The sequence below is a fragment of the Hyperolius riggenbachi genome, chromosome 8 (assembly GCF_040937935.1).
Source record: "Hyperolius riggenbachi isolate aHypRig1 chromosome 8, aHypRig1.pri, whole genome shotgun sequence".
NCBI lineage: Eukaryota > Metazoa > Chordata > Amphibia > Anura > Hyperoliidae > Hyperolius > Hyperolius riggenbachi.
Window position 1 is genome coordinate 225,667,462 of NC_090653.1, and position 22,552 is coordinate 225,690,013.

At 45.7% G+C, this 22,552-nt stretch overlaps 1 protein-coding gene across 5 annotated transcripts in view; it reads left to right on the forward strand.

Moving 5' to 3' along the window:
• Positions 1-22,121, forward strand: part of LOC137527603 (non-structural maintenance of chromosomes element 3 homolog) — a 54,534-nt gene extending 32,413 nt beyond the window's left edge. For 4 of the 5 annotated variants that reach the window (XM_068248229.1, XM_068248225.1, XM_068248226.1 and 1 more), the window contains exons 5-11: positions 4,876-4,955; positions 5,265-5,359; positions 6,387-6,466; positions 9,696-9,738; positions 12,673-12,735; positions 17,754-17,868; positions 19,969-22,121. In XM_068248229.1, coding sequence (XP_068104330.1) covers positions 4,876-4,955; positions 5,265-5,359; positions 6,387-6,466; positions 9,696-9,738; positions 12,673-12,735; positions 17,754-17,868; positions 19,969-20,148 — 656 coding nt within the window. In that variant the 3' untranslated portion in view covers positions 20,149-22,121. The remainder of the gene's footprint in view (positions 1-4,875; positions 4,956-5,264; positions 5,360-6,386; positions 6,467-9,695; positions 9,739-12,672; positions 12,736-17,753; positions 17,869-19,968) is intronic. The other variant, XM_068248230.1, reaches the window with a different exon arrangement.
• Positions 22,122-22,552: the final 431 nt, after the last annotated feature.

Here is a 22,552-nt window from a genome sequence, read left to right on the forward strand (position 1 = left end):
CCAGTCTTGGTTAAAGCACTACCAAGAAAACCATCCTTTATTTATCGGAGGGCACCTAACCTCAGAGATAACCTGGTCCCCAGCTGTGTAGACCCACCAGCTAGGAGGGTACCCCATGGTTGGCAACAACCGGGGCTCTACCCATGTGGGAACTGTCAAGGGTGTAAATTATTACAGAGGAGGGAAACTGTTAGATCTGTTACCTCTTTTTCAAATCATAAGAGTTTTGATATTAAAACCTGTCTGACATGTTCATCCAAATATGTGGTGTACCTGCTATGGTGCACATGCGGTCATCAATATGTTGGCCGGACCACCAGGGAATCTAAAAACCCGTATAGGGGGAACACCTTTATAAAATTTAAAAAGGGTCATGAGGACCACAGTGTCTCGGCCCATTTTAAAAAGTTCCATGCATCTAATACCAACTTCTTGAAATTTTGTGTCTTAAAGAAACTCACCCCAAGTTGGAGAGGGTTCAATTGGTTGCGGGAACTTTCTAAACTGGAAACCTTATGGATTAATAAGCTGGGGAGCCGACCCCCCCCCCCCCCCCCCCCTTTGGAAGTTTTTTTTACAAGAAGCTGTAGAAAGTGGTCAAGGTATATATACCCAACCTGTGAGTGACCGAACCGATATCACTTATTATCGGTCGGCCCGGTGGGTTAATGGGGTCCTTGTGTACTTTTGGGGTCTGAGATAATTGGCACCCGGGGTGCAGAGGGAACCAGATAACTATATTCCTTGTCAGTTAATAACCCTTCATCCAGCCCTCCCCTCAACAGTTGTATGAGTTGTTTTTTATATTCTGAAGTTGGGTTTCTTGGTAATTTCTTATACGTATTTGGATCCAGGACAATTTTATCCAATTCTGTGAAATATTGGTGCTTACCGAGTACAAACCACCCCTTCCCCCCCTTATCAGCCGGGCGAATCACAAGGTTCTTAGTTTCCAACATGTCCCTTATCCGTTTCTTATATCCCCCCACCCTCTGTTCTGGTAAGGTTTTCTACTTCCTAAGTGACTAGTCTTTTGAACACTTCAATGCTGTTTTGGCTGCTACCTGCCTGAGGGTTAAACGTAGAGTTATTCCTTAAAGAGACTCTGTAACATGAAAAACATCCCCTGGGGGGTACTCACCTCGGGTGGGGGAAGCCTCGGGATCCTAATGAGGCTTCCCACGCCGTCCTCTGTCCCACGGGGGTCTCGCCGCAGCCCTCCGAACAGCCGGCGACTGTGCCGACTGTCAGTTTAATATTTACCTTTGCTGGCTCCAGCGGGGGCGCTGTGGCGACTTTCGGCACGGAAATACCCGATCTCCGTCGGGTCCGCTCTACTGCGCAGGCGCCGGAAACTTGCGCCTGCGCAGTAGAGCAGACCCGACGGCGATCGAGTATTTCCGCCTACTTTGGCGCCGACAGCCATCAGAGCGCCTGCGCAGGAGCCAGGAAGGTAAATATTGCGTCACCGCTGTACGGAGGGCTACAGCGAGACCCCCGAGGGACGCAGGACGGCGTGGGAAGCCTCATTAGGATCCTGAGGCTTCCCCCACCCGAGGTGAGTACCCCCCAGGGGACGTTTTGTCGTTACAGTTCCTCTTTAAGGTTGTATGTTGGCAACGAGATGCCGTATTGGCTCTCTGGTTGGGACCTTCCTTATCCAAAAAGTAGCGTCTGATAATCTTTCTCACAAGATTTGGCTTGATATTAGAAATTATTAGCCTTCAAATACTGAGAAATGGTTTGCTCTAATAACTTTGGGAATGGTATAAGTGGGTGGGAGCGGTTTAATCTGATATTTTTGACTATTATATTGGTATGTGGTGTAGGAATATCATTAAAGGAATACTTAAGTCAAAAAAAAAAAAAAATTACATTTACTCACCTGGGGCATCCCTCAGCGCCCCGAAGCTGGATGGTGCCCTCGCAGCCCCGCTCCGATCGTCCTGTCCCCGCCGGCGGCTACTTCCGGTTCGGCGACAGCCGCCGACAGGCTGGGAACGCGGCTGATTTTCCGCGTTCCCAGCCGCTGCTATCACTCTCTATGCTGCTATAGCGTATATATATACGCTATAGCAGCATAGAAAGTGATAGCAGCGGCTGGGAACGCGGAAAATCAGCCGCGTTCCCAGCCTGTCGGCGGCTGTCGCCGAACCGGAAGTAGCCGGCGGCGGGGACAGGACGATCGGAGCGGGGCTGCGAGGGCACCATCCAGCTTCGGGGTGCTGAGGGATGCCCCAGGTGAGTAAATGTCATTTTTTTTTTTTTTTTACTTAAGTATTCCTTTAAGGTTATGCAATTTTGTACGCAAATGTGTATGAAGGGTACAACCTAGTCTATTTTTATTTTTGTTTAATATAAGTTTGTTTTTAGGATGAATTACTATTAGAATTATCTGCGCTGAGCCCTATGGTGGTATTGATAGGTGGCTTCGTATGAGGAATAGATGGGCACTGCTAAGGTTGCAGCCCGGAGGAATTAGGGGTGGCAAACATAGGGCGGAAGTTTGTCGGTAGGAAGGGAGTTCAATGTGTTATTTGTGCCGGCTCGGACATTGCCCCCACTACGCTATGTGATCCAATTGACATACACCCTAGTCGGGAGGAGCAAAGAGGTGGGTGGTGACCGAGACGGGTACTCTTATACTAAAGGTGGTAGCGAGGCGTGCGTGTCATAGCCCCTGATGAGTCTCGCCCACTGTGACGAAACGCGTAGGGTGGAGCCGAGACACGCACGCTACCAGGCAAACAACATACGGATGGAATACAGGCGTGGAGGAGGCAAGATCTGACTGCCGAATCTGGATATGTGAGATATGCTGGTTTTAATTCATTTTATGGTACACTGATTTTATTTGGGGCCGCCGAGCCATATTAAAAACCTTTTTACGCTATGAGGAGCACCTTTGTGTGTTGATTTCAGACTCTGGACAGTGATTCAGTGATACGCATAACAACAAGAGGCTATCCGGTAAGCAGGGAATTAAAGGGGGGAGCTGTGTCCCCGTCCCGCATGTGGTGGTAGTAACCTGAGCACAGTGTGTTTTAATTGCACAAGGGTGTACTGTGCGTAGAAGTTACCCGCTATGGTCTCTTGTATTTTCCTTTCCAGGGTGTAATTAACAAGGAATTCCTGCAGACGCACAGCTGCATTGTGTCACCATTGGAAATGCTTAGGTCTCTGTGGATAAGGGCCTTTTCACACGGGCAGTTGATCTGTGTGCTAACCGAACAGTTGCCAGGCAGCAGCAAGCAGATGTGAGAGGTCGGTGCATTTCACTGCCTATCCACTGCCCATGTGAAAGGGTCCTTAGCGTTGTCTGCCCAGCTTAGCGAAGTCTCCTAGGGGAGACTGCATAGCAGAGAAAGTGTGTGCCAGAACTATCCATCTGTTGTGACAGGAAAGGTAGTGGGATGTGAGCGGGAAGGCAAGTTTTGTCGTATGTCGGCAAGCAAAGGCTAAAAAGTCATCAGGATCAATTGCAAGGGTAAGGAAAAACAGACCTCCGGCACTGCTGACCATGGTATCTTTAATTGGTGACCCTAAACAGTGACATAGCAGGGAACCATATAAACAAACTTCATCTCGCTGATATAAAAGCAGTCTAGCAAACTTAGTCCTGTAATGCAGCTGAAGGGGAGGATGGTGCAGTGGGTGCTGGGCACTGAACGTGGGCCTGACAGATGTTTCGCACGTAATCTGCTTATTCCGAGGCCAATCAACTAAATGACCTCGAAGCACATTACGTGCGAAACGGCTGTCAGGCAAGCGACACATCTCTATGCTGCCGCATGCACATTTATTTATGCACAGATTCACAGATCTGCAGGTCATGCGAGGCCCCGCCCCCTCTCTACTTCTGGCTTAGTTTAATGTGTGGCTCCTCCTTGTTGAACATAATCATCCTTGTTCCCAATATTCCTTTCTCTAGCATCCACTCCTCGCAGTCGCCAGCCTGCTTGCCTATGACTGATCAAATGCTCTTCATAATGTTCTCTGCTTCTGCATTGTGAATAGAAGCCAGGTGTTTAGGAAGCCAGAGAACATGCACATTCTCGCCACACTGCATGGAGATGCTGAGAATGTTGTGAAGAGTATTAGGGCATATAAGCAGGCTGGTGGGCTCACCGTGGCAGCCAGGTCAGGGAAAAGCAGCAGTGAGTACCTGACAGGGGTGGTAGGCAAACACACTACAGTGTTGGAGGCCACAGGCAGAAGGGGTTAGAACTCTAAATACAGGGTGGCAGTCTACAACTCTGGGATAGATGGTCTGCATTCACGGCTGGCCTTTACCCTGAGTGAAGATACTTAATTCTGCCCCCCAAACCGGTGATGACATCTGTTCAGACCATGAAGTTTCGCCCACAGTTGTGTGCTGTGATTCTTCAGCATGGCAGCAAAGTGAGAGGATAGAGATGCTGCTCCACAGTTAGCCCCGACTGACCAAAGGGGGTCATTGCCCCACATCATACAGCCCTGGCTCTTTACCCCCCCCCCCCCCCCCCCCGAGCACCCACTTTAACCCCTTCCCAGCACCCGCAGTAACCGCTCTGTCTCTCCATCCACCCGAGCAACATCAGTAACTCCTCCCCATCAAGCAATGGGGGCTGCCCACTGTTTGTATCCACAATAGTTTAATACTCCCCAATACCAAATTTCCCGGTCCCACCCAGCTACTTTTTCATGCCACGTGGCTAGAAAAAAAATTCAGGGGAGAACATCTAACTAGGGATGATCAATCTGAATCAGAACTGTAGTTAAAACTGATGCGCATCGCGGGGGGTGGGTGGTTATTGGGGGGGGGGGGGTTAGGCTTAACTCGCCCACTTAACCTGCTGCTTCACACGCTGATTTAAATGTTACATTTGCCTGCAGATGTTGTAAAGAATGTGCTGAAGGAATACAAGGATGTGTACAGTGAAATACTTCTCCGAGCCAAGAAAACTCTGCAAACGGTGAGTGTAAAAGCCTTGTAATCAGGCATTGGGCTCACAAGTAGTCACGAGTCCCTAAATTTGTGATTTAAATGAGACTTAATTGGTGCGGCTGGATGATGAGGGGTTAGTTACCCATAAGTCCGTCCTCCCTGTGCTCCAAACAGCTTGCACGCGTCCTATTGGACGCGTTGCAAGCCTCATCACCGCGCACTTCCTCCTAGCTTGAAGGAGGAAGTGCCCGTAGTGAGGCTTGCAACTATTGCTGCTCATGAGCATGCAAACTATTTGTGGCAGTATTAATATGAAGCACTTTTTACATTTTTGTAGGTGTTCGGTTTTCAGCTGGAAGAAATTGATACTAAAAACCACATCTATATACTTATCAATAGACTGGATCGTGTGCAGGGGGATGCAATGAAAGTGTAAGACCAATCTTCTTTTTTTTTTTTTTTTTTTTTTTTTTTTTTTTTTTATATTAGTTTTGAACAGAATAAAACTGACACTTAACAATCAACTGAGTGCAAAATGCATAGCGGCAAATATATAGTCACAGAATAGGCAATCGCTTACATAAAAGGAAAGACCTATCTTCCGTACCTCAGTTCACCATAAGCAGGGCTGTGGAGTCGGAGTCGTTGATTTTATAAACTGAGAAGTCGGATGTTTTTTGTACAAAATCCATATCCCTGTTAAGTATTAGACTAAGGAGTCGGAAAATTTTTGTACCGACTCCACAGCCCTGACCATAAGTCATGTGCTCAAGTTCCATCTTTGAAGTCCAAGTCCAGAACCATTTCTAAATATTTGAGATGCTGTGAGTCGATACTGCCAGTTATTTATAGGCAAAGCAACATGTGTGCTAGATTGACTAATCATGGTTTTGTCCAGATCGTGCACCATATAAATTATGCTAGGAAGAAAGATGTGTTCCGAACACAATTTCATTTTAAGGTGTACCTGAAGGGAAAAAGTGGCCCAGATGGTCACTTTCCAATGTAGAAGAGAGCCCCTGGATAATCCAGTCCTCCATCTCCTCATTCTAGGCGGCTTGCGCCTGTGCAGTAGCAAGGAGCCAACCTGCTCTGTACGTCTGCACATGCTCACGTAAAGGCGCACGGCCGCACACTTCTGACGGTCTCCTAAAATTGGCTGATAAATGGTATCTACCTGGTTAACAGAGTTCTTCCTTATAAGGGAACATGAAGTGAGAGGGATGTGGTGGCTGCCATATTAATTTCCATTTAAACAAAGGCAAAGACAGGACTGTCTGAGAGAATAACAATCTGCCGCTCTGTACATCTTGAGATTTTTGTTTTGTATTGATACATTTCTAATAAAATACTCCCAAGCTACTGCCTGTTTTCAGGTTGGACTGCAGTTGTCCTAAAATGGAACTTTGAATCCTTGTGTGACCTGTGAATTGCCTTTTTGTTTTTTCCCCTCCCCTAGTGGTGATGAAACAGCCAAGCTGGGTTTACTTACAGTCATTCTGGGCCTTATCTACATGAAAGGGAACACCGTCAAAGAATGTAAGTGATTTTTGATCATCATACCTTCAGATGTTCTGTGACATTCCTCCACCATGTGACCCTTCCCTCACTGGAGCACCTAGCTGAGTAATTAAAAATAGAATAGACCTGTTGCAGTACCTTAAAGCAGTGTTCCCCAACCCTGTCCTCAAGGCCCACCGACAGTGCATGTTTTCATAAATCCACAGAGGCAGTTAGCTCTGCTGAGACACTAATTACCTCACCTGTGCATGGTTTTTTTTTTTTTTTTTTTTTTTTTTGAAAACCTGTACTGTTGGCAGGCCTTGAGGATGGGGTTGGAACTGTGCTTTCTAATTTATTTATTTATTAGATTTATATAGCGCCAACAAATTACGCAGCCCTGTACAATAAACAGGATTACAGACCGTGATAACTGGTGACAGAACAATACAGGTAATGGCAATAAGATGCACAACACAATACAGATAGTAGTACAATGCCAGATCATAAACTGGAGTGGTAGTGGTAAAAATTACCAGTTCCAAATTCTGGGTAAAGTGCACACAGTCAAGTATGATACACAAGGGGAGAGGGCCCTGCCAAAGGATTACAATCTGGAGGGAGGGGTTGATGACCCGAAAGGAGGGGTTGCAACAAGAAGTTATATTGACAGAGGATTAGGACAGTGTTGTGTTGATGTAGGCCTCCTTAAAGTGAGTTTTTGAGTGCTTTTTTTGAGGGTGTTGAAGGTGGGAGTGAGCCTGATGGGCAGTGGGAGAGAGTTCCACAGGATGTGGCAGCTCTAGTGAAGTCCTACAGTCGTGCATGGGAGTGCGAGATGCGTGGGGTGGTTAAGAGGAGGTTATTGGAGGAGCTAAGTGGACGGCTAGGTGTATATTTGCTGACCAGGTCAGAGATGTAGGTTGGGCAGGACTTGTGTATGGATTTGTATGCCAAAATTAGGCTCTTGAAGCTGATTCAGAAGTGAATTGGAAGCAATGAAGGGATTTGCGTAGGGGAGTCGTGGAGACAGCGGTAGGAGGAGTAGATGAGTCTGGCTGCTGCGTTCATGATGGATTGTAGGGGGGGGGGGGGGGGAGGGGGCGATGCGGTTTTGAGGAAGGCCTGACAGGGAGTTGCAGTAGTCCAGGCAGGAGATGAGGGCATGGACAAGGAGTTTGGCAGTGTCTGGGGTCAGGAAAGGCCGGATCTTGGAGATGTTGCGTAAGTGGAAATAGCAGGCCCTAGCTAGGGTTTGGATGTGGGAGGTGAAGGAGGGGGCTAAATCCAGGGTGACACCCAGGCAGCGGGCTTGTGTGGTTGGACGAATGATTGTGCCATTGACAGTGACGTAGAGGTCAGTGGGGGAGTGAAGCAGCACGGGCAGGAAGATTAAGAGTTCAGTCTTATCCAGGTTAAATTTTAGGAACCTGGCAGACATCCAGGATGAAATAGGCCAGAGGATACCTTCTCCATGGTGGTGGTGGAGAGGTCAGTGGTATGGAGGTAAATCTGGGTGTCATCTGCATATAGGTGATAGTTGAAACCCTGATCTGTGTACGAACAGGCGGCAAAGAGAACACGTGCAGGAGTGCGCACAGTAGCTATTGTGGCAAGTTGCATATATCTATGACCCTGGGGCTAAGATTGTGTCCAGGGGCCTAGATATACGTTTGCAAATTCACGAAGTAGTTAAGACTTGTAGGCAGGCCTCAGCATTTGCTTCCCATTTATTGAGTGGGATATTTCTCAGTAGGGCTAAGGCCTCTTGCAGTGTCATTATTGAGAAAGAATAGTTATAAAATATATCATGAATGGTATAAATGTTTGCCGGGAATTTAATAACAAGCCCCCCCAATGCAAGATATATGATCTAATTGTTTTTGGAAAATAACAGCAACACTCAAGATGCAAATAGTCCTTGACCCTTGTATTAGCCTTTTTAGTCAAAAATACCCTCAACTTAACAAACGCCTTTTTTCCTGTGCTGCGAGGTAGATGTTTAATCGCACAGGGACCCTTAAGATGTAACCAGTGTGTTGTGTATCTATAATGCACATTAAATTCAAGTGCAAAAAGGTAGACCAATGCCCAAGTCCCTTACCGGTTTTGGTGTTTGGTTGCCCCTGAAAGCAGAAAGTGGAAACCAGTCTGGTTGGGAAATGCTGGTTACATGTTAAAGGTCCCTGTCATAAGGGCCCGCAATGTAATTACAGGTAGTCCCCGGTTTACAGACGCCCGACTTACGAACGGCCGATTGCATCGCGATGATGTCATTTCCGTGGGGGAAGTTTGAAGAGGCAGTTTCAAACGTCCCGACTTAAGAACGGATGAAAGTTGAGAACAAATGTACAGTCTATCTCGTTCTTTAACCGGGGACTACCTTTACTATTTGATTGCTTTTAAGGGGAAGGTTCAGGGACACTAAAAAAAATCCACATCCACTTACCTGGGGCTTTCTCCAGCCCGTGGCAGGCAGGAGGTGCCCTCGGCGCCGCTCCCGGTGGCCGACCTGGTCAGGCCGGCGCCCAGGTCGGGCTTCTTCTGCACTCCATTATGCGTGTCACGCCGGCGCGCTGACGTCTTTGGACGTCCTCCGGGCTGTACTGCGCAGGCTCAGAGCTACTGAGCCTGCGCAGTACAGCCCGGAGGATGTCCGATGACGTCAGCGCGCCGGCGTGACACGCATAATGGAGCGCAGAAGAAGCCCGACCTGGCCGCCGGTCGGGTCGGCCACCGGGAGCCTGCGGAGCGGCGCCGAGGGCCCCTCCTGCCTGCCACGGGCTGGAGGAAGCCCCAGGTAAGTGGATTTCGGGTTTTTTTTTGTTTGTTTTTTTTTGTGTGTGTACCTTAACCTTATAGAGTGCTTTAAAGAATAAACTTGGTTGCCTTTAATGGTCCTAGTGACCAATAACTAATACTAACCTACTGTTCCTACTTTTGTGCTGGTGTGGTCACCCTGTATGTATGTGCTTGTATATGATTGTGGGCGATTTCAGGTATTATCCAGTACTTAGTGCTGAGGATTCTTACCAACTGTGTTGATACCCTAGTGGTTGTGGTAGCACCCCTTAGCCGCTGGCTGTTTTCATGCCTGGCGAAATCCACAATTTAATTTCCTGTAAGTTTTTTTTTCTCCCACTTCATGCTGCATGACATTTTATGGAAGTTGGAATTATTTTCAATTAATTAACCCTCTGTATCTTTGGAATATTTTCTGTAAGTGATAAGATTTGTCATTGTATCTTTGTTTCCTTTCTTTTGGCAGCCACGTTATGGGAGATGCTAAGACACATGCGAATTGAACCAGGGTATGTTCTAAAGCTATGTGGACTATTATCTTAGATGTTGTTCTGGAGCTGGAGTTGTACTTTGTACTGGTTGAACTCGATGGATGTATGTCTTTTTTTTTTTTTCAACCAAAATAACTATGTAACTATGATCTCCACTCCTCATGTCGAGCGGTGAAGTTATAAAGTACTGTATGATTCATCGTTCTCCTCATTGTGCCTCTGCACAAGGGACAGAATTAAAGCCAATACTGTTTTTTTTTTTGGGGGGGGGGGGGGGGGGGGGGGGGGTTCCTATAAATCAAGGGATCCGTAACAAACCGATAGTCATAGCATCAAGAAAATAAACAGCCTGCTCACAAATAAAAGCTTATACAAGCAGAGGAAAAGAACACAAAATAAGCCCCCCTCCCCATTTCTTTTGTACTTTTCTTCCCCTTCCAAAAATTTTTGTTTTTTACTTTCATCATATGTTTAGGTTTGCTGGTTAAACTCATCACATGACCCCTGGAAATAACAAATAGCCCACACCCCCCAGTGTGCAATCCACCCAAACAAAGGACTTGTTTTAATCCCACGAGAAAACAGTACTCTGCCCTTCCAATTGCAAAATAAGGGCAACCGAAATGTGAAAAAAGAGCTAGATGTAATATATCAAAAACAATCAGCACAAGGACCCCACGATAACCACAATAACCCCACCAAGCCCACCCCATAGTTTCAGATTAAAGCATCTCAGACCATTCATTCTAGTCCAATAGCAGATCCTATAGTAGCTACAGCTCGAGAAATTAACCTAAAACTACTGTCACTGACCTCCAATGCACCCAGGGACGAATCAGTTCATTTTGGCGCACGGCTCCTAGAGCCGACTGCCGAAACTGGGCGCCGTCATAACGGCAATTGCTATGATGCGCACTGCCGGACCCCAAATTAAATCTCCCTCCGAGTTGTGACATAGTATGCACAGTGGACATGCTCAGGTGCTAGTAGAGCAGTGTGGTAATTGTTGCCATTTTAACTGTTACCTCAAAACAAAAAAAGGGTACTTGCATAGTATCCCGTCTGGAAAGTTTGGCAGCTTTTTGTTATAGTTGGATTTGCTCCCCCAGAAAGATCTGACCATTTTTTGGAAAGCCGAACGTCCTGGCTTTCTGTTGTACTGGGTCCCTAGTTGGCATGATGCTCAGTTCCCAAGTTATGGGGTTTTGAAGGAGGGGTGTCCCCTGAACTTGGCTGCAGAAAGTGCAATTACAGAAGTATGGGATGAACCCAACATAAGCAGCACACCCTTCTTCCTTTGAAGCATAAAACTGTGTCTTTAACCTCTTGAGGACTGCAGGGCTAACCACGCCCCCCCACCCCCCCCCCCCCCCCACCCCCCTAGTGACCAGGCCATTTTTAGTCAAATTAGCCACTGCAGCTTTAAGGCTAAGCTGCAGGGCCGCACAATACAGCACACAAGTGTTTCCCCCCCCCCCCCCCCTTTTTTTTTTCTCCCCTCCAACAGAGCTCTCTGTTGGCGTTAGGCGGTCCTGGGGCTGCTGCCGCGGCCACGCTCACCGGCGTGACACGGGCGGCAAGAGGTTAAAAAGTATGTCATGTGCTCTGGGTTTCTCATTACAGATGGAGCAGCACAGCTATGCACCCTTGTCTCCTCTCTTACTGGCATGGGCAGGAGACTCTATTCCACTGTGCTCTCTACAGCAAAGTGCAGGAGACACCCGTCCCCAAACCCCTCCCCCCCCCCCCCCCCTAACTTGGGAATGGGGCATCACATTGACTCAGGACCCAGTACAAAGGCAAGCTGGGACTTTCAGCTTTCCAAAAAATGGTTAGATCTGGCTAGGGGATCAAACAGAACGTTACCAAAAAGCTGCCAAACTTTTCAGAGGATAATATGCAAGTACCCAAAAAAAGTTTAACCATCTGATATTTCTAATCCCAGCCAAGCAGTATTGGCTGGGGGATGCTTGTACAGATATTTACCAGTAGGTGGCACTGCAGTCTAGCTCAAACCTTACAGGAGTTAAAATTCCTTTCATTGTAGATTCTGCAAGCCCTTGTGGTTTGGTTTTTGTTTTGTTTTTTAAATTTGTTTAGCCAATAAAGGTTTTAGTGTTGCAGCTTTCCAACTTACTATATTAATGTGGATTTAATGCCTTACTTAATGATCCACCTGTGCACTGAGTGCAGGAAGTGGTGTACATGGTGGCGAGATTTAAAGGGAACTTGAAATGAGTATATGGTGGCTTCCATATCTACTTCCTATTAAACAATCCAAGTTGCCTGGCTGTCCTGCTGATCCTCTGCCTCAAATGACAAATCTGACAAGATTAGCTGCATGCTTTTTTTTTTTTTTTTTTTTTTCTGGTGTGATTCAGACACTACTCCAGCCAAATGGATTAGCAGGGCTGCCAGGCAACTGGTATTGTTTAAAAGGAAATATGGCAGCCTCCATATACTTCTTGCTTCAGGTTCCCTTTAAGACTCCTCTGCCTCACAATAGATGCTTCTAGCTGCTTCTCTTAAAAACCCTTATCCATCATGTCATGAAATGGCTTGTGTATGCTGGCATATTGGTGTAAATGGTGATTTCAGTCATGTGCGGTTGAGGTGTATGAAAACCTTGCATTTTACCTCTGAAAGACTGTCCAAGACCTACAAATCTTCCAAGTCTTCTGCAATTCTCCTTCACTCTCACCCGCCTTGCCTCCATGCAAGTACCATTTTGACCCAACTCTAACCCACATCCTCACCTTTCCATTTGTATGCAGTCCCCCTTCTTGATCATGTGTAGAAAAATCTCTAAACTGGACAATGTTGTAAGCCTGCACAGATGTGGCTGTATACTGTCCCGTTAAAGCAGGGTTGTTCTAAGACCAGGGATAACAAAAGCTTAGCTTAGATGTGTGCCGTTCAAACTGAAGTTATCCAATTTTGTATTTCATCCAGGGAGAAGCACAGTGACTTTGGTGATGTGAAGAAGCTAGTGACAGATGAGTTTGTGCGACAGAAGTAAGTGCTTTGTGTTCTAGGCCTCCACAGTATGTGGTGAGATCAGAGCAGCTTGTGTTCAGAAGTAACTCTGCTGTTTACACCTTACCACAGAGCAAACTGCTGTGCAATACTTACAGGGGTTTACCAGCAAATCCTGTGCTATGTTCATGCATACACCCCTTACCCTGCAGAACTGTGTGGCCTTTCCTGAGAATACCATCTCACCAGCATGTCACTGAGCGCCCACTACACAGTTTGCGGTAGATCAGGTAAATGACAGATCAGTAATTTACCTCCTTGTGCTAAGCGATGTCAGACAAGATTCAGCAGTGCCCAGAAGGTGAAGGCTAGAACCTTGAACATTGAACAATCGACAAGACCGAGGGCTAATAATGTAGTATGTTAGAACAATTGGATACAGTGTAGATCATGAACTCGCAAGCCTTGGTCGAGACAGCTAATTTGTGCACAGGAATAAGTGGGACCGGCACCACTCCAATGAAATGTATTAAAGCTCTTTATTCAAACATGAATGGCTCAGCAATGACAGACGCTGTTTCGGGCATAGCCCTGTTCTCAAACTGCAATAGCCTAAAAACACACCAGTGCACTAGTCTTTAAATAGCCCACCCCCTATAAAAACACCAATCGGTGTCCTGCTGGGCGTGGTGAACAAAGCGGACCTGATGGGGAACTATAGGCATAATATGCAAAAACTGGTAATGAGCCATTTACCTGTCTCCTGTGTCAAACAAACATATACAGCCGACAGAACCAATCACCGGTATGGAGGCAGGAGGAAGTGACGTCCACTCTCCTCCCCGTGCACCGCTGTGTCAATAAGCGGCTGCACGCAATGAGGAAGTCAATAACCGTCACTGGAGCGCATCATGCTGCGCTCCACTTGTCCCCCGAACATCCGGTTTTAACCGGAAGTGACGCTCTGATGGTACGCTGTGCTCGGCGGTAACTAGGCAACCAGCCTACACTGTAAACGGCCAGAGCCCAGCATAGGAAAAACGAAGGATGCCGATCTGCAGTGCGAGCTACAGGGAAAGGAGCGCCCCGACCTGCAAAATAGTATATCCACATACACATATACGCCCAGCCAAACAGGCCACACAAAAACATATGTGATGACCGAAGGCCAGAAGAAATAAACAAGATCTGGGCCGCGCCCCCTGCAGTCAAACGCAGACAGGCATCCCCAAAAGAACAGCATATATAAAAAAACAAATTGCAAATAAAAAACATTATAGACAGGCAAATGGATGACCACCTCACCCACCAACAGGTCAGCATCCACCACAGCCCAGGGGTATCCTAAAAAGACAACAAAAAGAGCAAAGATAAATAAATCAATAAACATATATACAAAGATACATAAATACACAAACAATAAGGTAAGCAGACAAGGTCCCCCCCTTTTTCCAAGTTACAGAAAAAACAAATATCAATGCAATGTAAACCTGAAATATGTCATCAAGGGTGAATACAAAAACTCAAATCGTATTCACGATTCAGTCCCCCCGGCTCTAGCGTCCCCAACCTCCTAATCCAAGCCGCCTCCTTTTTCAACAAAGCCGTTTCCCTATTCCCTCCCCTCCAATTAATGGGGACAGAATCAATCACTGTCACTCTAAGTTGTGAGACTGCATGTCTCATATCAGTAAAATGTTCTGCGACCGACTGGCCCCGCAGCTTATTACGAATCGCCGACTTATGTGATGATATTCGGTCCTTTAAACGTTGGGTAGTCATGCCTATATACGCAAGGCCGCAAGGGCACTTGAGCATATAGACAACAAAACTGGAGTCGCAGGTATACCGTCGGTAAATAGAAAAGATGGTACCCTGGGATGGGTGGGTAAACGTATTACCCTTCAACACCATTCCACACATATGACATCCCAAACATGGGAACATGCCCGCATTTCTAACCCCGGCAACACATCGTTCCCTTGGGGTCAGCTTGTCGCGAATAGTAGGTGCTCTCTTAAATGACATGAGTGGGGGAAGACGGAACTCGGGGACAAACGGAAAACCATCGAGGATCTTCCAGTGCCTGCGAATGACCCGAGACACAGCATCACTGCAGGCACTGAAAGTCGACACAAACGGCATACGAGGGCCAATCGGTCTACGTCTCACCCTGGAGCTAATTTGTGCACAGCGATTCGCTGAGGATTTCGGCGTCACCATAGGCCCTAATGTTAATTACGGCTGTAGCAGCACTCACTGTGTAATTTGGGTGTTGGCAATAGCCAGAGCTTGAATTGTAATAAAAGTGTAATTTGGGCGTCCAAATTACATTGGTAAATGATAGGTTAGTTTGTATGGGAACATATTTTTACAAGACCAAGGAGAATGGCTATAGCAAGGAACGCGCTGTCCTTTTGGCTTCTCCCTGCACTTAAATTTGTCCCCACCATTTTCATACAAACGGGGAATCAGCTGACCAAACTGATCACATGCTTCTCCATGAGAGCTCCTAGGCAGGGTCATCCCTGATGGTGACTGTATACAGTGGGTTGCAAAAGTATTCGGCCCCCTTGAAGTTTGTCACATTACTGCCACAAACGTGCATCAATTTTATTGTAATTCCACGTGAAAGACCAATACAAAGTGGTGTACATGTGAAGTGGTTCGAAAATCATAATCATTCCAAACATTTTTACAAATAACTGCAAAGTGGGGTGTGCGTAATTATTCAGCCCCCTGAGTCAATACTCTGTAGAACCACCTATTGCTGCAATTACAGCTGCCAGTCTTTTAGGGTATGTCTCTACCAGCTTTGCACATCTAGAGACTGGAAATCCTTGCCCATTCTTCTTTGCAAAACAGCTCCAGCTCAGTCAGATTAGATCGACAGCATTTGTGAACAGCAGTTTTCAGATCTTGCCACAGATTCTCTAATGGATTTGGATCTGGACTTTGACTGGGCCATTCTAACACATAGATATGTTTTTTGTTTTAAACCATTCCATTGTTGCCCTGGCTTTGTTTAGGGTCATTGTCCTGCTGGAAGGTGAACCTCTGCCCCAGTCTCAAGTCTTTTGCAGATTCCAAGAGGTTTCCTTCCAAGTTTGCCCTGTATTTGGCTCCATCCATCTTCCCCTCAACTCTGACCAGCTTCCCTGTCCCTGCTGAAGAGAAGCACCCCCAGAGCATGATGCTGCCTCCACCATATTTGACAGTGAGGATGGTGTGTTCAGAGTGATGTGCAGTGTTTTCTGCCACACATAGCGTTTTGCATTTTGGCCAAAAAGTTGCATTTTGGTCTCATCTGACCAGAGCACCTTCTTCCACATGTTTGCTGTGTCCCCCACATGGCTTGTGGCAAACTGCAAATGGGACTTCTTATGCTTTTCTGTTAACAATGGCTTTCTTCTTGCCACTCTTCCATAAAGGCCAACTTTGTACAGTGCATGACTAATAGTTGTCCTATGGACAGAGTTTCCCACCTGAGCTGTAGATCTCTGCAGCTCGTCCAGAGTCACCATGGGCCTCTTGACTGCATTTCTGATCAGTGCTCTCCTTGTTCGGCCTGTGAGTTTAGAGGGATGGCCTTGTCTTGGTAGGATTACAGTTGTGCCATACTCCTTCCATTTCTGAATGATCGCTTGAACAGTGCTCTGTGGGATGTTCTAGGCTTTGGAAATCTTTTTGTAGCCTAAGCTTGCTTTACATTTCTCAATAACTTTATCCCTGACCTGTCTGGTGTGTTCTTTGGACTTCATGGTGTTGTTGCTCCAAATATTCTCTAAGGCCTAGTGCACACCAAAAACCGCTAGCAGATCCGCAAAATGCTAGCAGATTTCGAAACGCTTTTTCTTATTTTTCTGCAGCATTTCAGCTAGCGTTTTGCGGTTTTGTGTAGCGGTTTTGGTATAGTAGATTTCATGTATTGTTACAGTAAAGCTGTTACTGAACAGCTACTGTAACAAAAACCGCCTGGCAAACCGCTCTGAAGTGCCGTTTTTCAGAGCGGTTTGCGTTTTTCCTATACTTAACATTGAGGGAGAAACGCATCCGCAATCCAAAATCTGCAGCAGCCCGGGAGTATGCGTTTCTGCAAAACGCCTCCCGCTCTGGTGTGCACCAGCCCATTGAAATACATTACCCTAGCAGATCCGCACCCGCAAGCGGATCGCAAACCGCAGCCGAACCGCTCTGGTGTGCACTAGGCCTTAGACAACCTCTGAGGCCCTCACAGAGCAGCTGTATTTGTACTGGTATTAGATTACACTCAGGTGCACTTTATTTAGTCATTAGCACTCATCAGGAAATGTCTATGGGCAACTGACTGCACTCTGCAAAGAGGGGTGTGCGTAATTATTCAGCCCCCTTTGGTCTGTTATTGATTTGTAAAAAAATGTTTGGAATCATGTATGATTTCCGTTCCACTTCTCACGTGTACACCACTTTGTATTGGTCTTTCATGTGGAATTCCAATAACCTTGATTCATGTTTGTGGCAGTAATATGACAAAATGTGGAAAACTTCAAGGGGGTCGAATACTTTTGCAACCCACTGTACACCAATATACCAACTTTAGAGAGGCCTGTATAGCTAATAACCACAAGGGAAGAAGTGCCCCAATATAAAACACACTGCAAATGATCAAATAAAATTTATGTTGCTTTTACCTACTCTGGAATGGTAGGATCGCACTTATCTTCTCCAAAAGTCCATATATCAGAGTACAAAGCAGGGCAGTCATTGCTGCCCTACTGCTTTCTCTTCACACTCTTGACATTGGCCAAGTGAAGAATGGCAGTATCAGACCAATGTTTGATCCGAATGTCAATCAGGAATGCCCTAGTTTGAGGTACCAGGACTTGCAGTTTGTATGCAGCTTGGAATCAGGCCACACAAATGCACTTCCTGGTGACTTGGATTGCAGAAATATGCACTGCTTGAATTTGGGCCAAACAGCAATTAGCATCTCCTAGACTATCTACTAGTGTTTCCAGTATTGGTTCTAACAGCTCTGTGGTTCAGCTTCTGTACCCACTAATCCTTCTGCTCTTCAGGTACCTGGAATACAGTAAAATCCCGCACACAGATCCCACTGAATATGAGTTCCGATGGGGGCCTCGAGCAATGAAGGAATCTTCCAAAATGAAAATCCTGGAGTTTGTCTCCAAGGTAGGTGACTGCTCAGTGCTGGGGGGAGGAAAGCCTGGCGAGTCATGTGGTCATTACTTCCTTGCATTGGAGAGCTGTGGAAAACCCGGTACACACATCCAATCTTGATTGGCCATTTTTATTCCACTTCCATGTAGTATGAGAGCTTATCTACACCATCTGTTCCATGAAGTATGAGGGCCACCAGATTTTGAAGTGGTAAGATTGCCCAATCAAGATTGGATGTATGTACCATGCTTAAGAATCAGGAAGCTGCCACAGTTGATGCAGGAATATAGACATTTCTTTTATGCAAACCTAAAACTATTCCAACTTGATGCAGGATTAAGAAAATGGTTTGCACATATGTTTCTTGAAAAGGACCAATTAAAACTTGGTGGGACTTTATTGGTCCATTTTTAATTGGTCCTTTTTCAAGATTCATCTACGTGCATACAAAATTTGCATAATTCTGCATCAATCTGGAATAATGTTATGCTTGCATACAAATAAATTTATTCCTAGTGTTGAGCATGCAGGTGTAACACTCATCTCATATTATTATTTTTTATTATTTTTTAAAGGGAACCCGAGGTGGGAGACACATGGAGGCTGCAATAGTTATTTCATTTTCAACAATACCTGGCTGTCCTGCTGTTGCTTACTGTATTTTATACTTTTTATCCATAGAAACTCCTGATCTGCATGCTTGTTCCAAATCTGACAGATTAGCTGCATGCTTGTTTCTTGTGATTTTTTTAAAGTGGACCCGGTGCACACCAGAGCGGCTCTTTTTTTGAGGGGGGGGGGCTGCTGCATTTTTAGATTGCTGAGGTGTTTCTACCTAAATGTTAAAGCACAGGAAAGAGGAAAACTGCTCTAAAAAACGCTAGATCAGAGCAGTTTTCCAGGCGTTTTTGTTACATTAGCTATTCAGTAACAGCTTTACTGTAACAATATTTGTAATCTGCTGCACAAACGCTCCAAAAAACGCTAGGCATGTTTAGAGAACGTCTCTAAACCTGCCTAGAATCGCTCTGAAATCTGCTTCAAAAACCTCTAGCGTTTTGCAGATCTGCTAGAGCCGAGGGTCCCCAACCACCAGGCCGTGGCCCACTACCGGTCCGTGGCCAGTTTCCAGCTGGACCGTGGCGTGTCTGGCCTTCTCCACCCGCCGTTGCCTTATGAGCTGGCGGCCACTTCCTCTCACAGATTCACCCCAGCCGCTCACCACCTCTTTGCAGCATATATTACAGCAGCAAGCGCGTTGCACGGCTGCTGTAAGGAGTGAAGGAAGTGGGACAGCGGTTTCCATGGTAGCAGCGATGCGTATCGCCGCTGCCCCCACTTCTTTCACTCCTTACAGCAGCCGTATGATGCGCTGGCTGCTGTAATTTATGCTGCAAAGGGGAGGAGAGTGGCTGGGGGCATCTGTGAGAGGAAGCGGCCACCAGCTCATAAGGTAACAGGAGCGGGGGGGAGGGGGGCTACACGATACTGGGGCACTATACTAGCCATACTGGGGCACTATACTAGCCATACTGGGGCAACTAAACTCCCTATACTGGGGCAACTATGCTAGCTATGCCCCGTAACCCGCTGCACTCAATTTTCCGCCAGAGCTCACACTAATGCCATGCCTGCCCAGGAGCGGGGTAGTTAAATGTTGCAGCTGTGCCATAGCCGACAAGCGTGTCTGCTGATATTGAGTGCAGCCAGCGCTGGATCCTGGAGGATGTAGAGTACAAAGGAAGCCTTATTAGGACCCAGAGGCTTCCCTCTCCTGAGTTAAAGGATACCCCAAGTGACATGAGATAGACATGTGTATTCACAGAGCCTAGCACACAAATAACTAACTAGGCTGTGTCCATCTCATCATGTCACTTCGGGTATCCTTTAAGTATCAACAAAGGGCTATTTTTTTGTTTGTTTTGTTACAGATTTACTTTAAGTACATTAACACTTTAATTCAGACCCAGTAGTACGAATCAAGACATGTAAAGGAGGCTGGTTTGTCTAAGCAACAGCTTCCTAGACTAGGGAATGTGATGCAAGCATTAAACGCTTAAAGTTGCAGGATTTTACAGTAACCATGATTATTATTTTTTTTCCTTCTGTAAGATCCAGCAGAAGGATCCCAAATCATGGCAGTCACAGTACAAAGATGCCCAGCCTCTAGCACCGACTTCATCGCAGACGCCAGCCTCCTCACAGTCCACTCGAAAAGCACCAGCCTCCTCACAGTCCACTCGAAAAGCACCAGCCTCCTCACAGTCTTCTAGGCAGAGACCAGCCAGATAATTTGTAGGAAACTGATGCTTGTTAAAGCACGAGACTGACTGTTTTATGTAGGACCTCTTCCAGACAGCAGGTCATGTGCATTTTCTTTCTGCGCCACCAGGGGGTGTTGTGGTAACATTCTGTAAAATGTCTAAGGATTTTGATCCATGTAGGCAAAATACTGGTTGTGCTTGTTAGAATAAGAGCACTCCACTGAAAAGAACAATAAACAAATGAATAGTAGCTAGATCATGGCACTTTCAAAGTGACACTGAAGTGAGAAAACTTATGCAGTGAATTGTATGTGTAGAACTGATAATTAATAGCTTTCAAAAAAAGATTTTCTTTGCTACTAATCTGACTAAGGCTATACAGCAGGAAGCTTGCTTACACTTATTCTTTTAATTTAGCTATAGGCATCATCCTGATCCAAAACTTCTTGCTTTTACTGATGGCTAACCTGGTACAATACCCTACTGCTACTACTATATTTTTTGTTATATAGCTGTTTTTCTATAACATTGCGTCATTCCCTAATAATTGCAGTTTACAAACTACACTGTATTTTAAGTGATGAAGCAGAGCTGAAGGCCCTCTGAACTTCCTGGCAAAAAAAACCCCAAGCAGTAATAGTGAATCGGGTTCTGGTCTGGACTTGAGTTATACGCAGGAGCTGCTGCAGATCTCTCTGCGGTTGTGGTGGTTTTTTTTTTTTTTTTTTTAGGGTCTAAAGCCCCATCTACATGATACGATTCTTTGTGCAATTTGATTACGATTTTATTTGCGATCCGATTTAAATCGAACATGTCCAATTTGCTATTGTTTTGCAATGGCAAATAGAATTGAATCCCGATTGGACATGTTGATTTAATCGATCGTAGATACGATTCTTTGTGAGATTTGATTACAATTCTATAGTGTAGATTAGGTTTAAAAGCTTGTAAAAAAAAAATAAATTAAAAAAAAAAACTGCATGCCTTTTAGATCCTAAAGGGGCCCATACACCTAACAATTTTCCTGCCGATATACAGCAGGAATATGGTAATGTTTTATTTCTTAGCTGAACTACACATACAATTGAGTTTTTTCACTTCACATTCCCTTTAAAGCAGGAGGATCAGCCATACTATGCCAGGAATAAACACATAAGTAGATAAATCCTTGACCTAGTTACATAACAGATGTATTGTACTGTTCACGGTTTTGATTTCAGTGAATTCTATATAGTAAAAGAGAATTCTGTTATTGACAGTTTCCATTTCATATTGCCTCTGAATGAAGCCAATCCTGATGTAATTTCCACCTGAAGGCTATGTATAAATCACCAGTGCTTTTGCAAGCGCTGAGCAATTTTTTGTGATTTGATTTTTAAAATCGATTTCTCTGCGCTGTATAAAGCTCTTTTGCAGAGGGATTTTATTTTTCCACTTCCTGACAGTCAGGAAGTAAACTCTTGTACCTGGAAAGGAATAAATACAATGTATTTATTCATGAAAGCACTTGGGAAATTGCTATACAAAATGTGTTTTTAAAGCACTTTGCGATTTCCCTATACGTTCCATTATAGGCAAATCGCCCAGAAAATGGTACAGGCAGCACTTTAAGGAGTGTAAGAAGTCCTTGCACAAGCGCTTTTAGGCTCCATTCACACTTGAAAGTGCAAAACGCCGGCACTTACCGATTGGTGGTATGCGTGAGTTTTTTTTCCCAGTGGAAAAAATTGCTAAACACTGCGATTTTTCTGCGATTGCGTTTAGCGCTTCTATAGCACTGAAATGTGATCGCCAGGAAATTGCCTGAAAATGGTGCAGGTGATGCTTTTGCATTTTGTGATTTTAGCGCAAATTGCCCAAGTAAGAATAGAATGGATATTACACTAGCGCTTTCAAAAGCACTAGCATTTAAGAGTTTTGCAAAAATCGACAGCAAACCGCTCAAGTGTGAATGGGTCCTCAGGGTGATTTTCAAAATAGCTGGTGCTTAATAAGGGGAAGCTTCACACTGAAGTGCTCTCTAAGCCAATCAGCGAGGAGCAGGAAGGTAGGAGGGGGATGACAAGCTTTCCCTCTGTAATGGCAGAGAATAGAGACAGGCTGATATATGTAATGTTAAATGCTTGCCATGCACAGTAAAGGCCCATACACACGTCGGAGTTTTGCGAACGACGGGTCGTTTGAATGTTCAGTCGTCCGCACGTGAAATCAGGCGTGTGTACAGACTGCCGTTCGGGTGATGAGATTGAGCGATCCGCCCGAAACTCAGTCTTCTCACCCAAACGACCCGTCGTTCGCAAAAGTCCGTCGTGTGTATGGGCCTTAAGATTCCTGGCAGCATTATAAACAGAGTGCAGTGGCTTCATGGAATTTGATTTAGTGGCTGACAGTCCCTCTTTAACCACTTAACAACCGCCTAACGCTGATAGGCG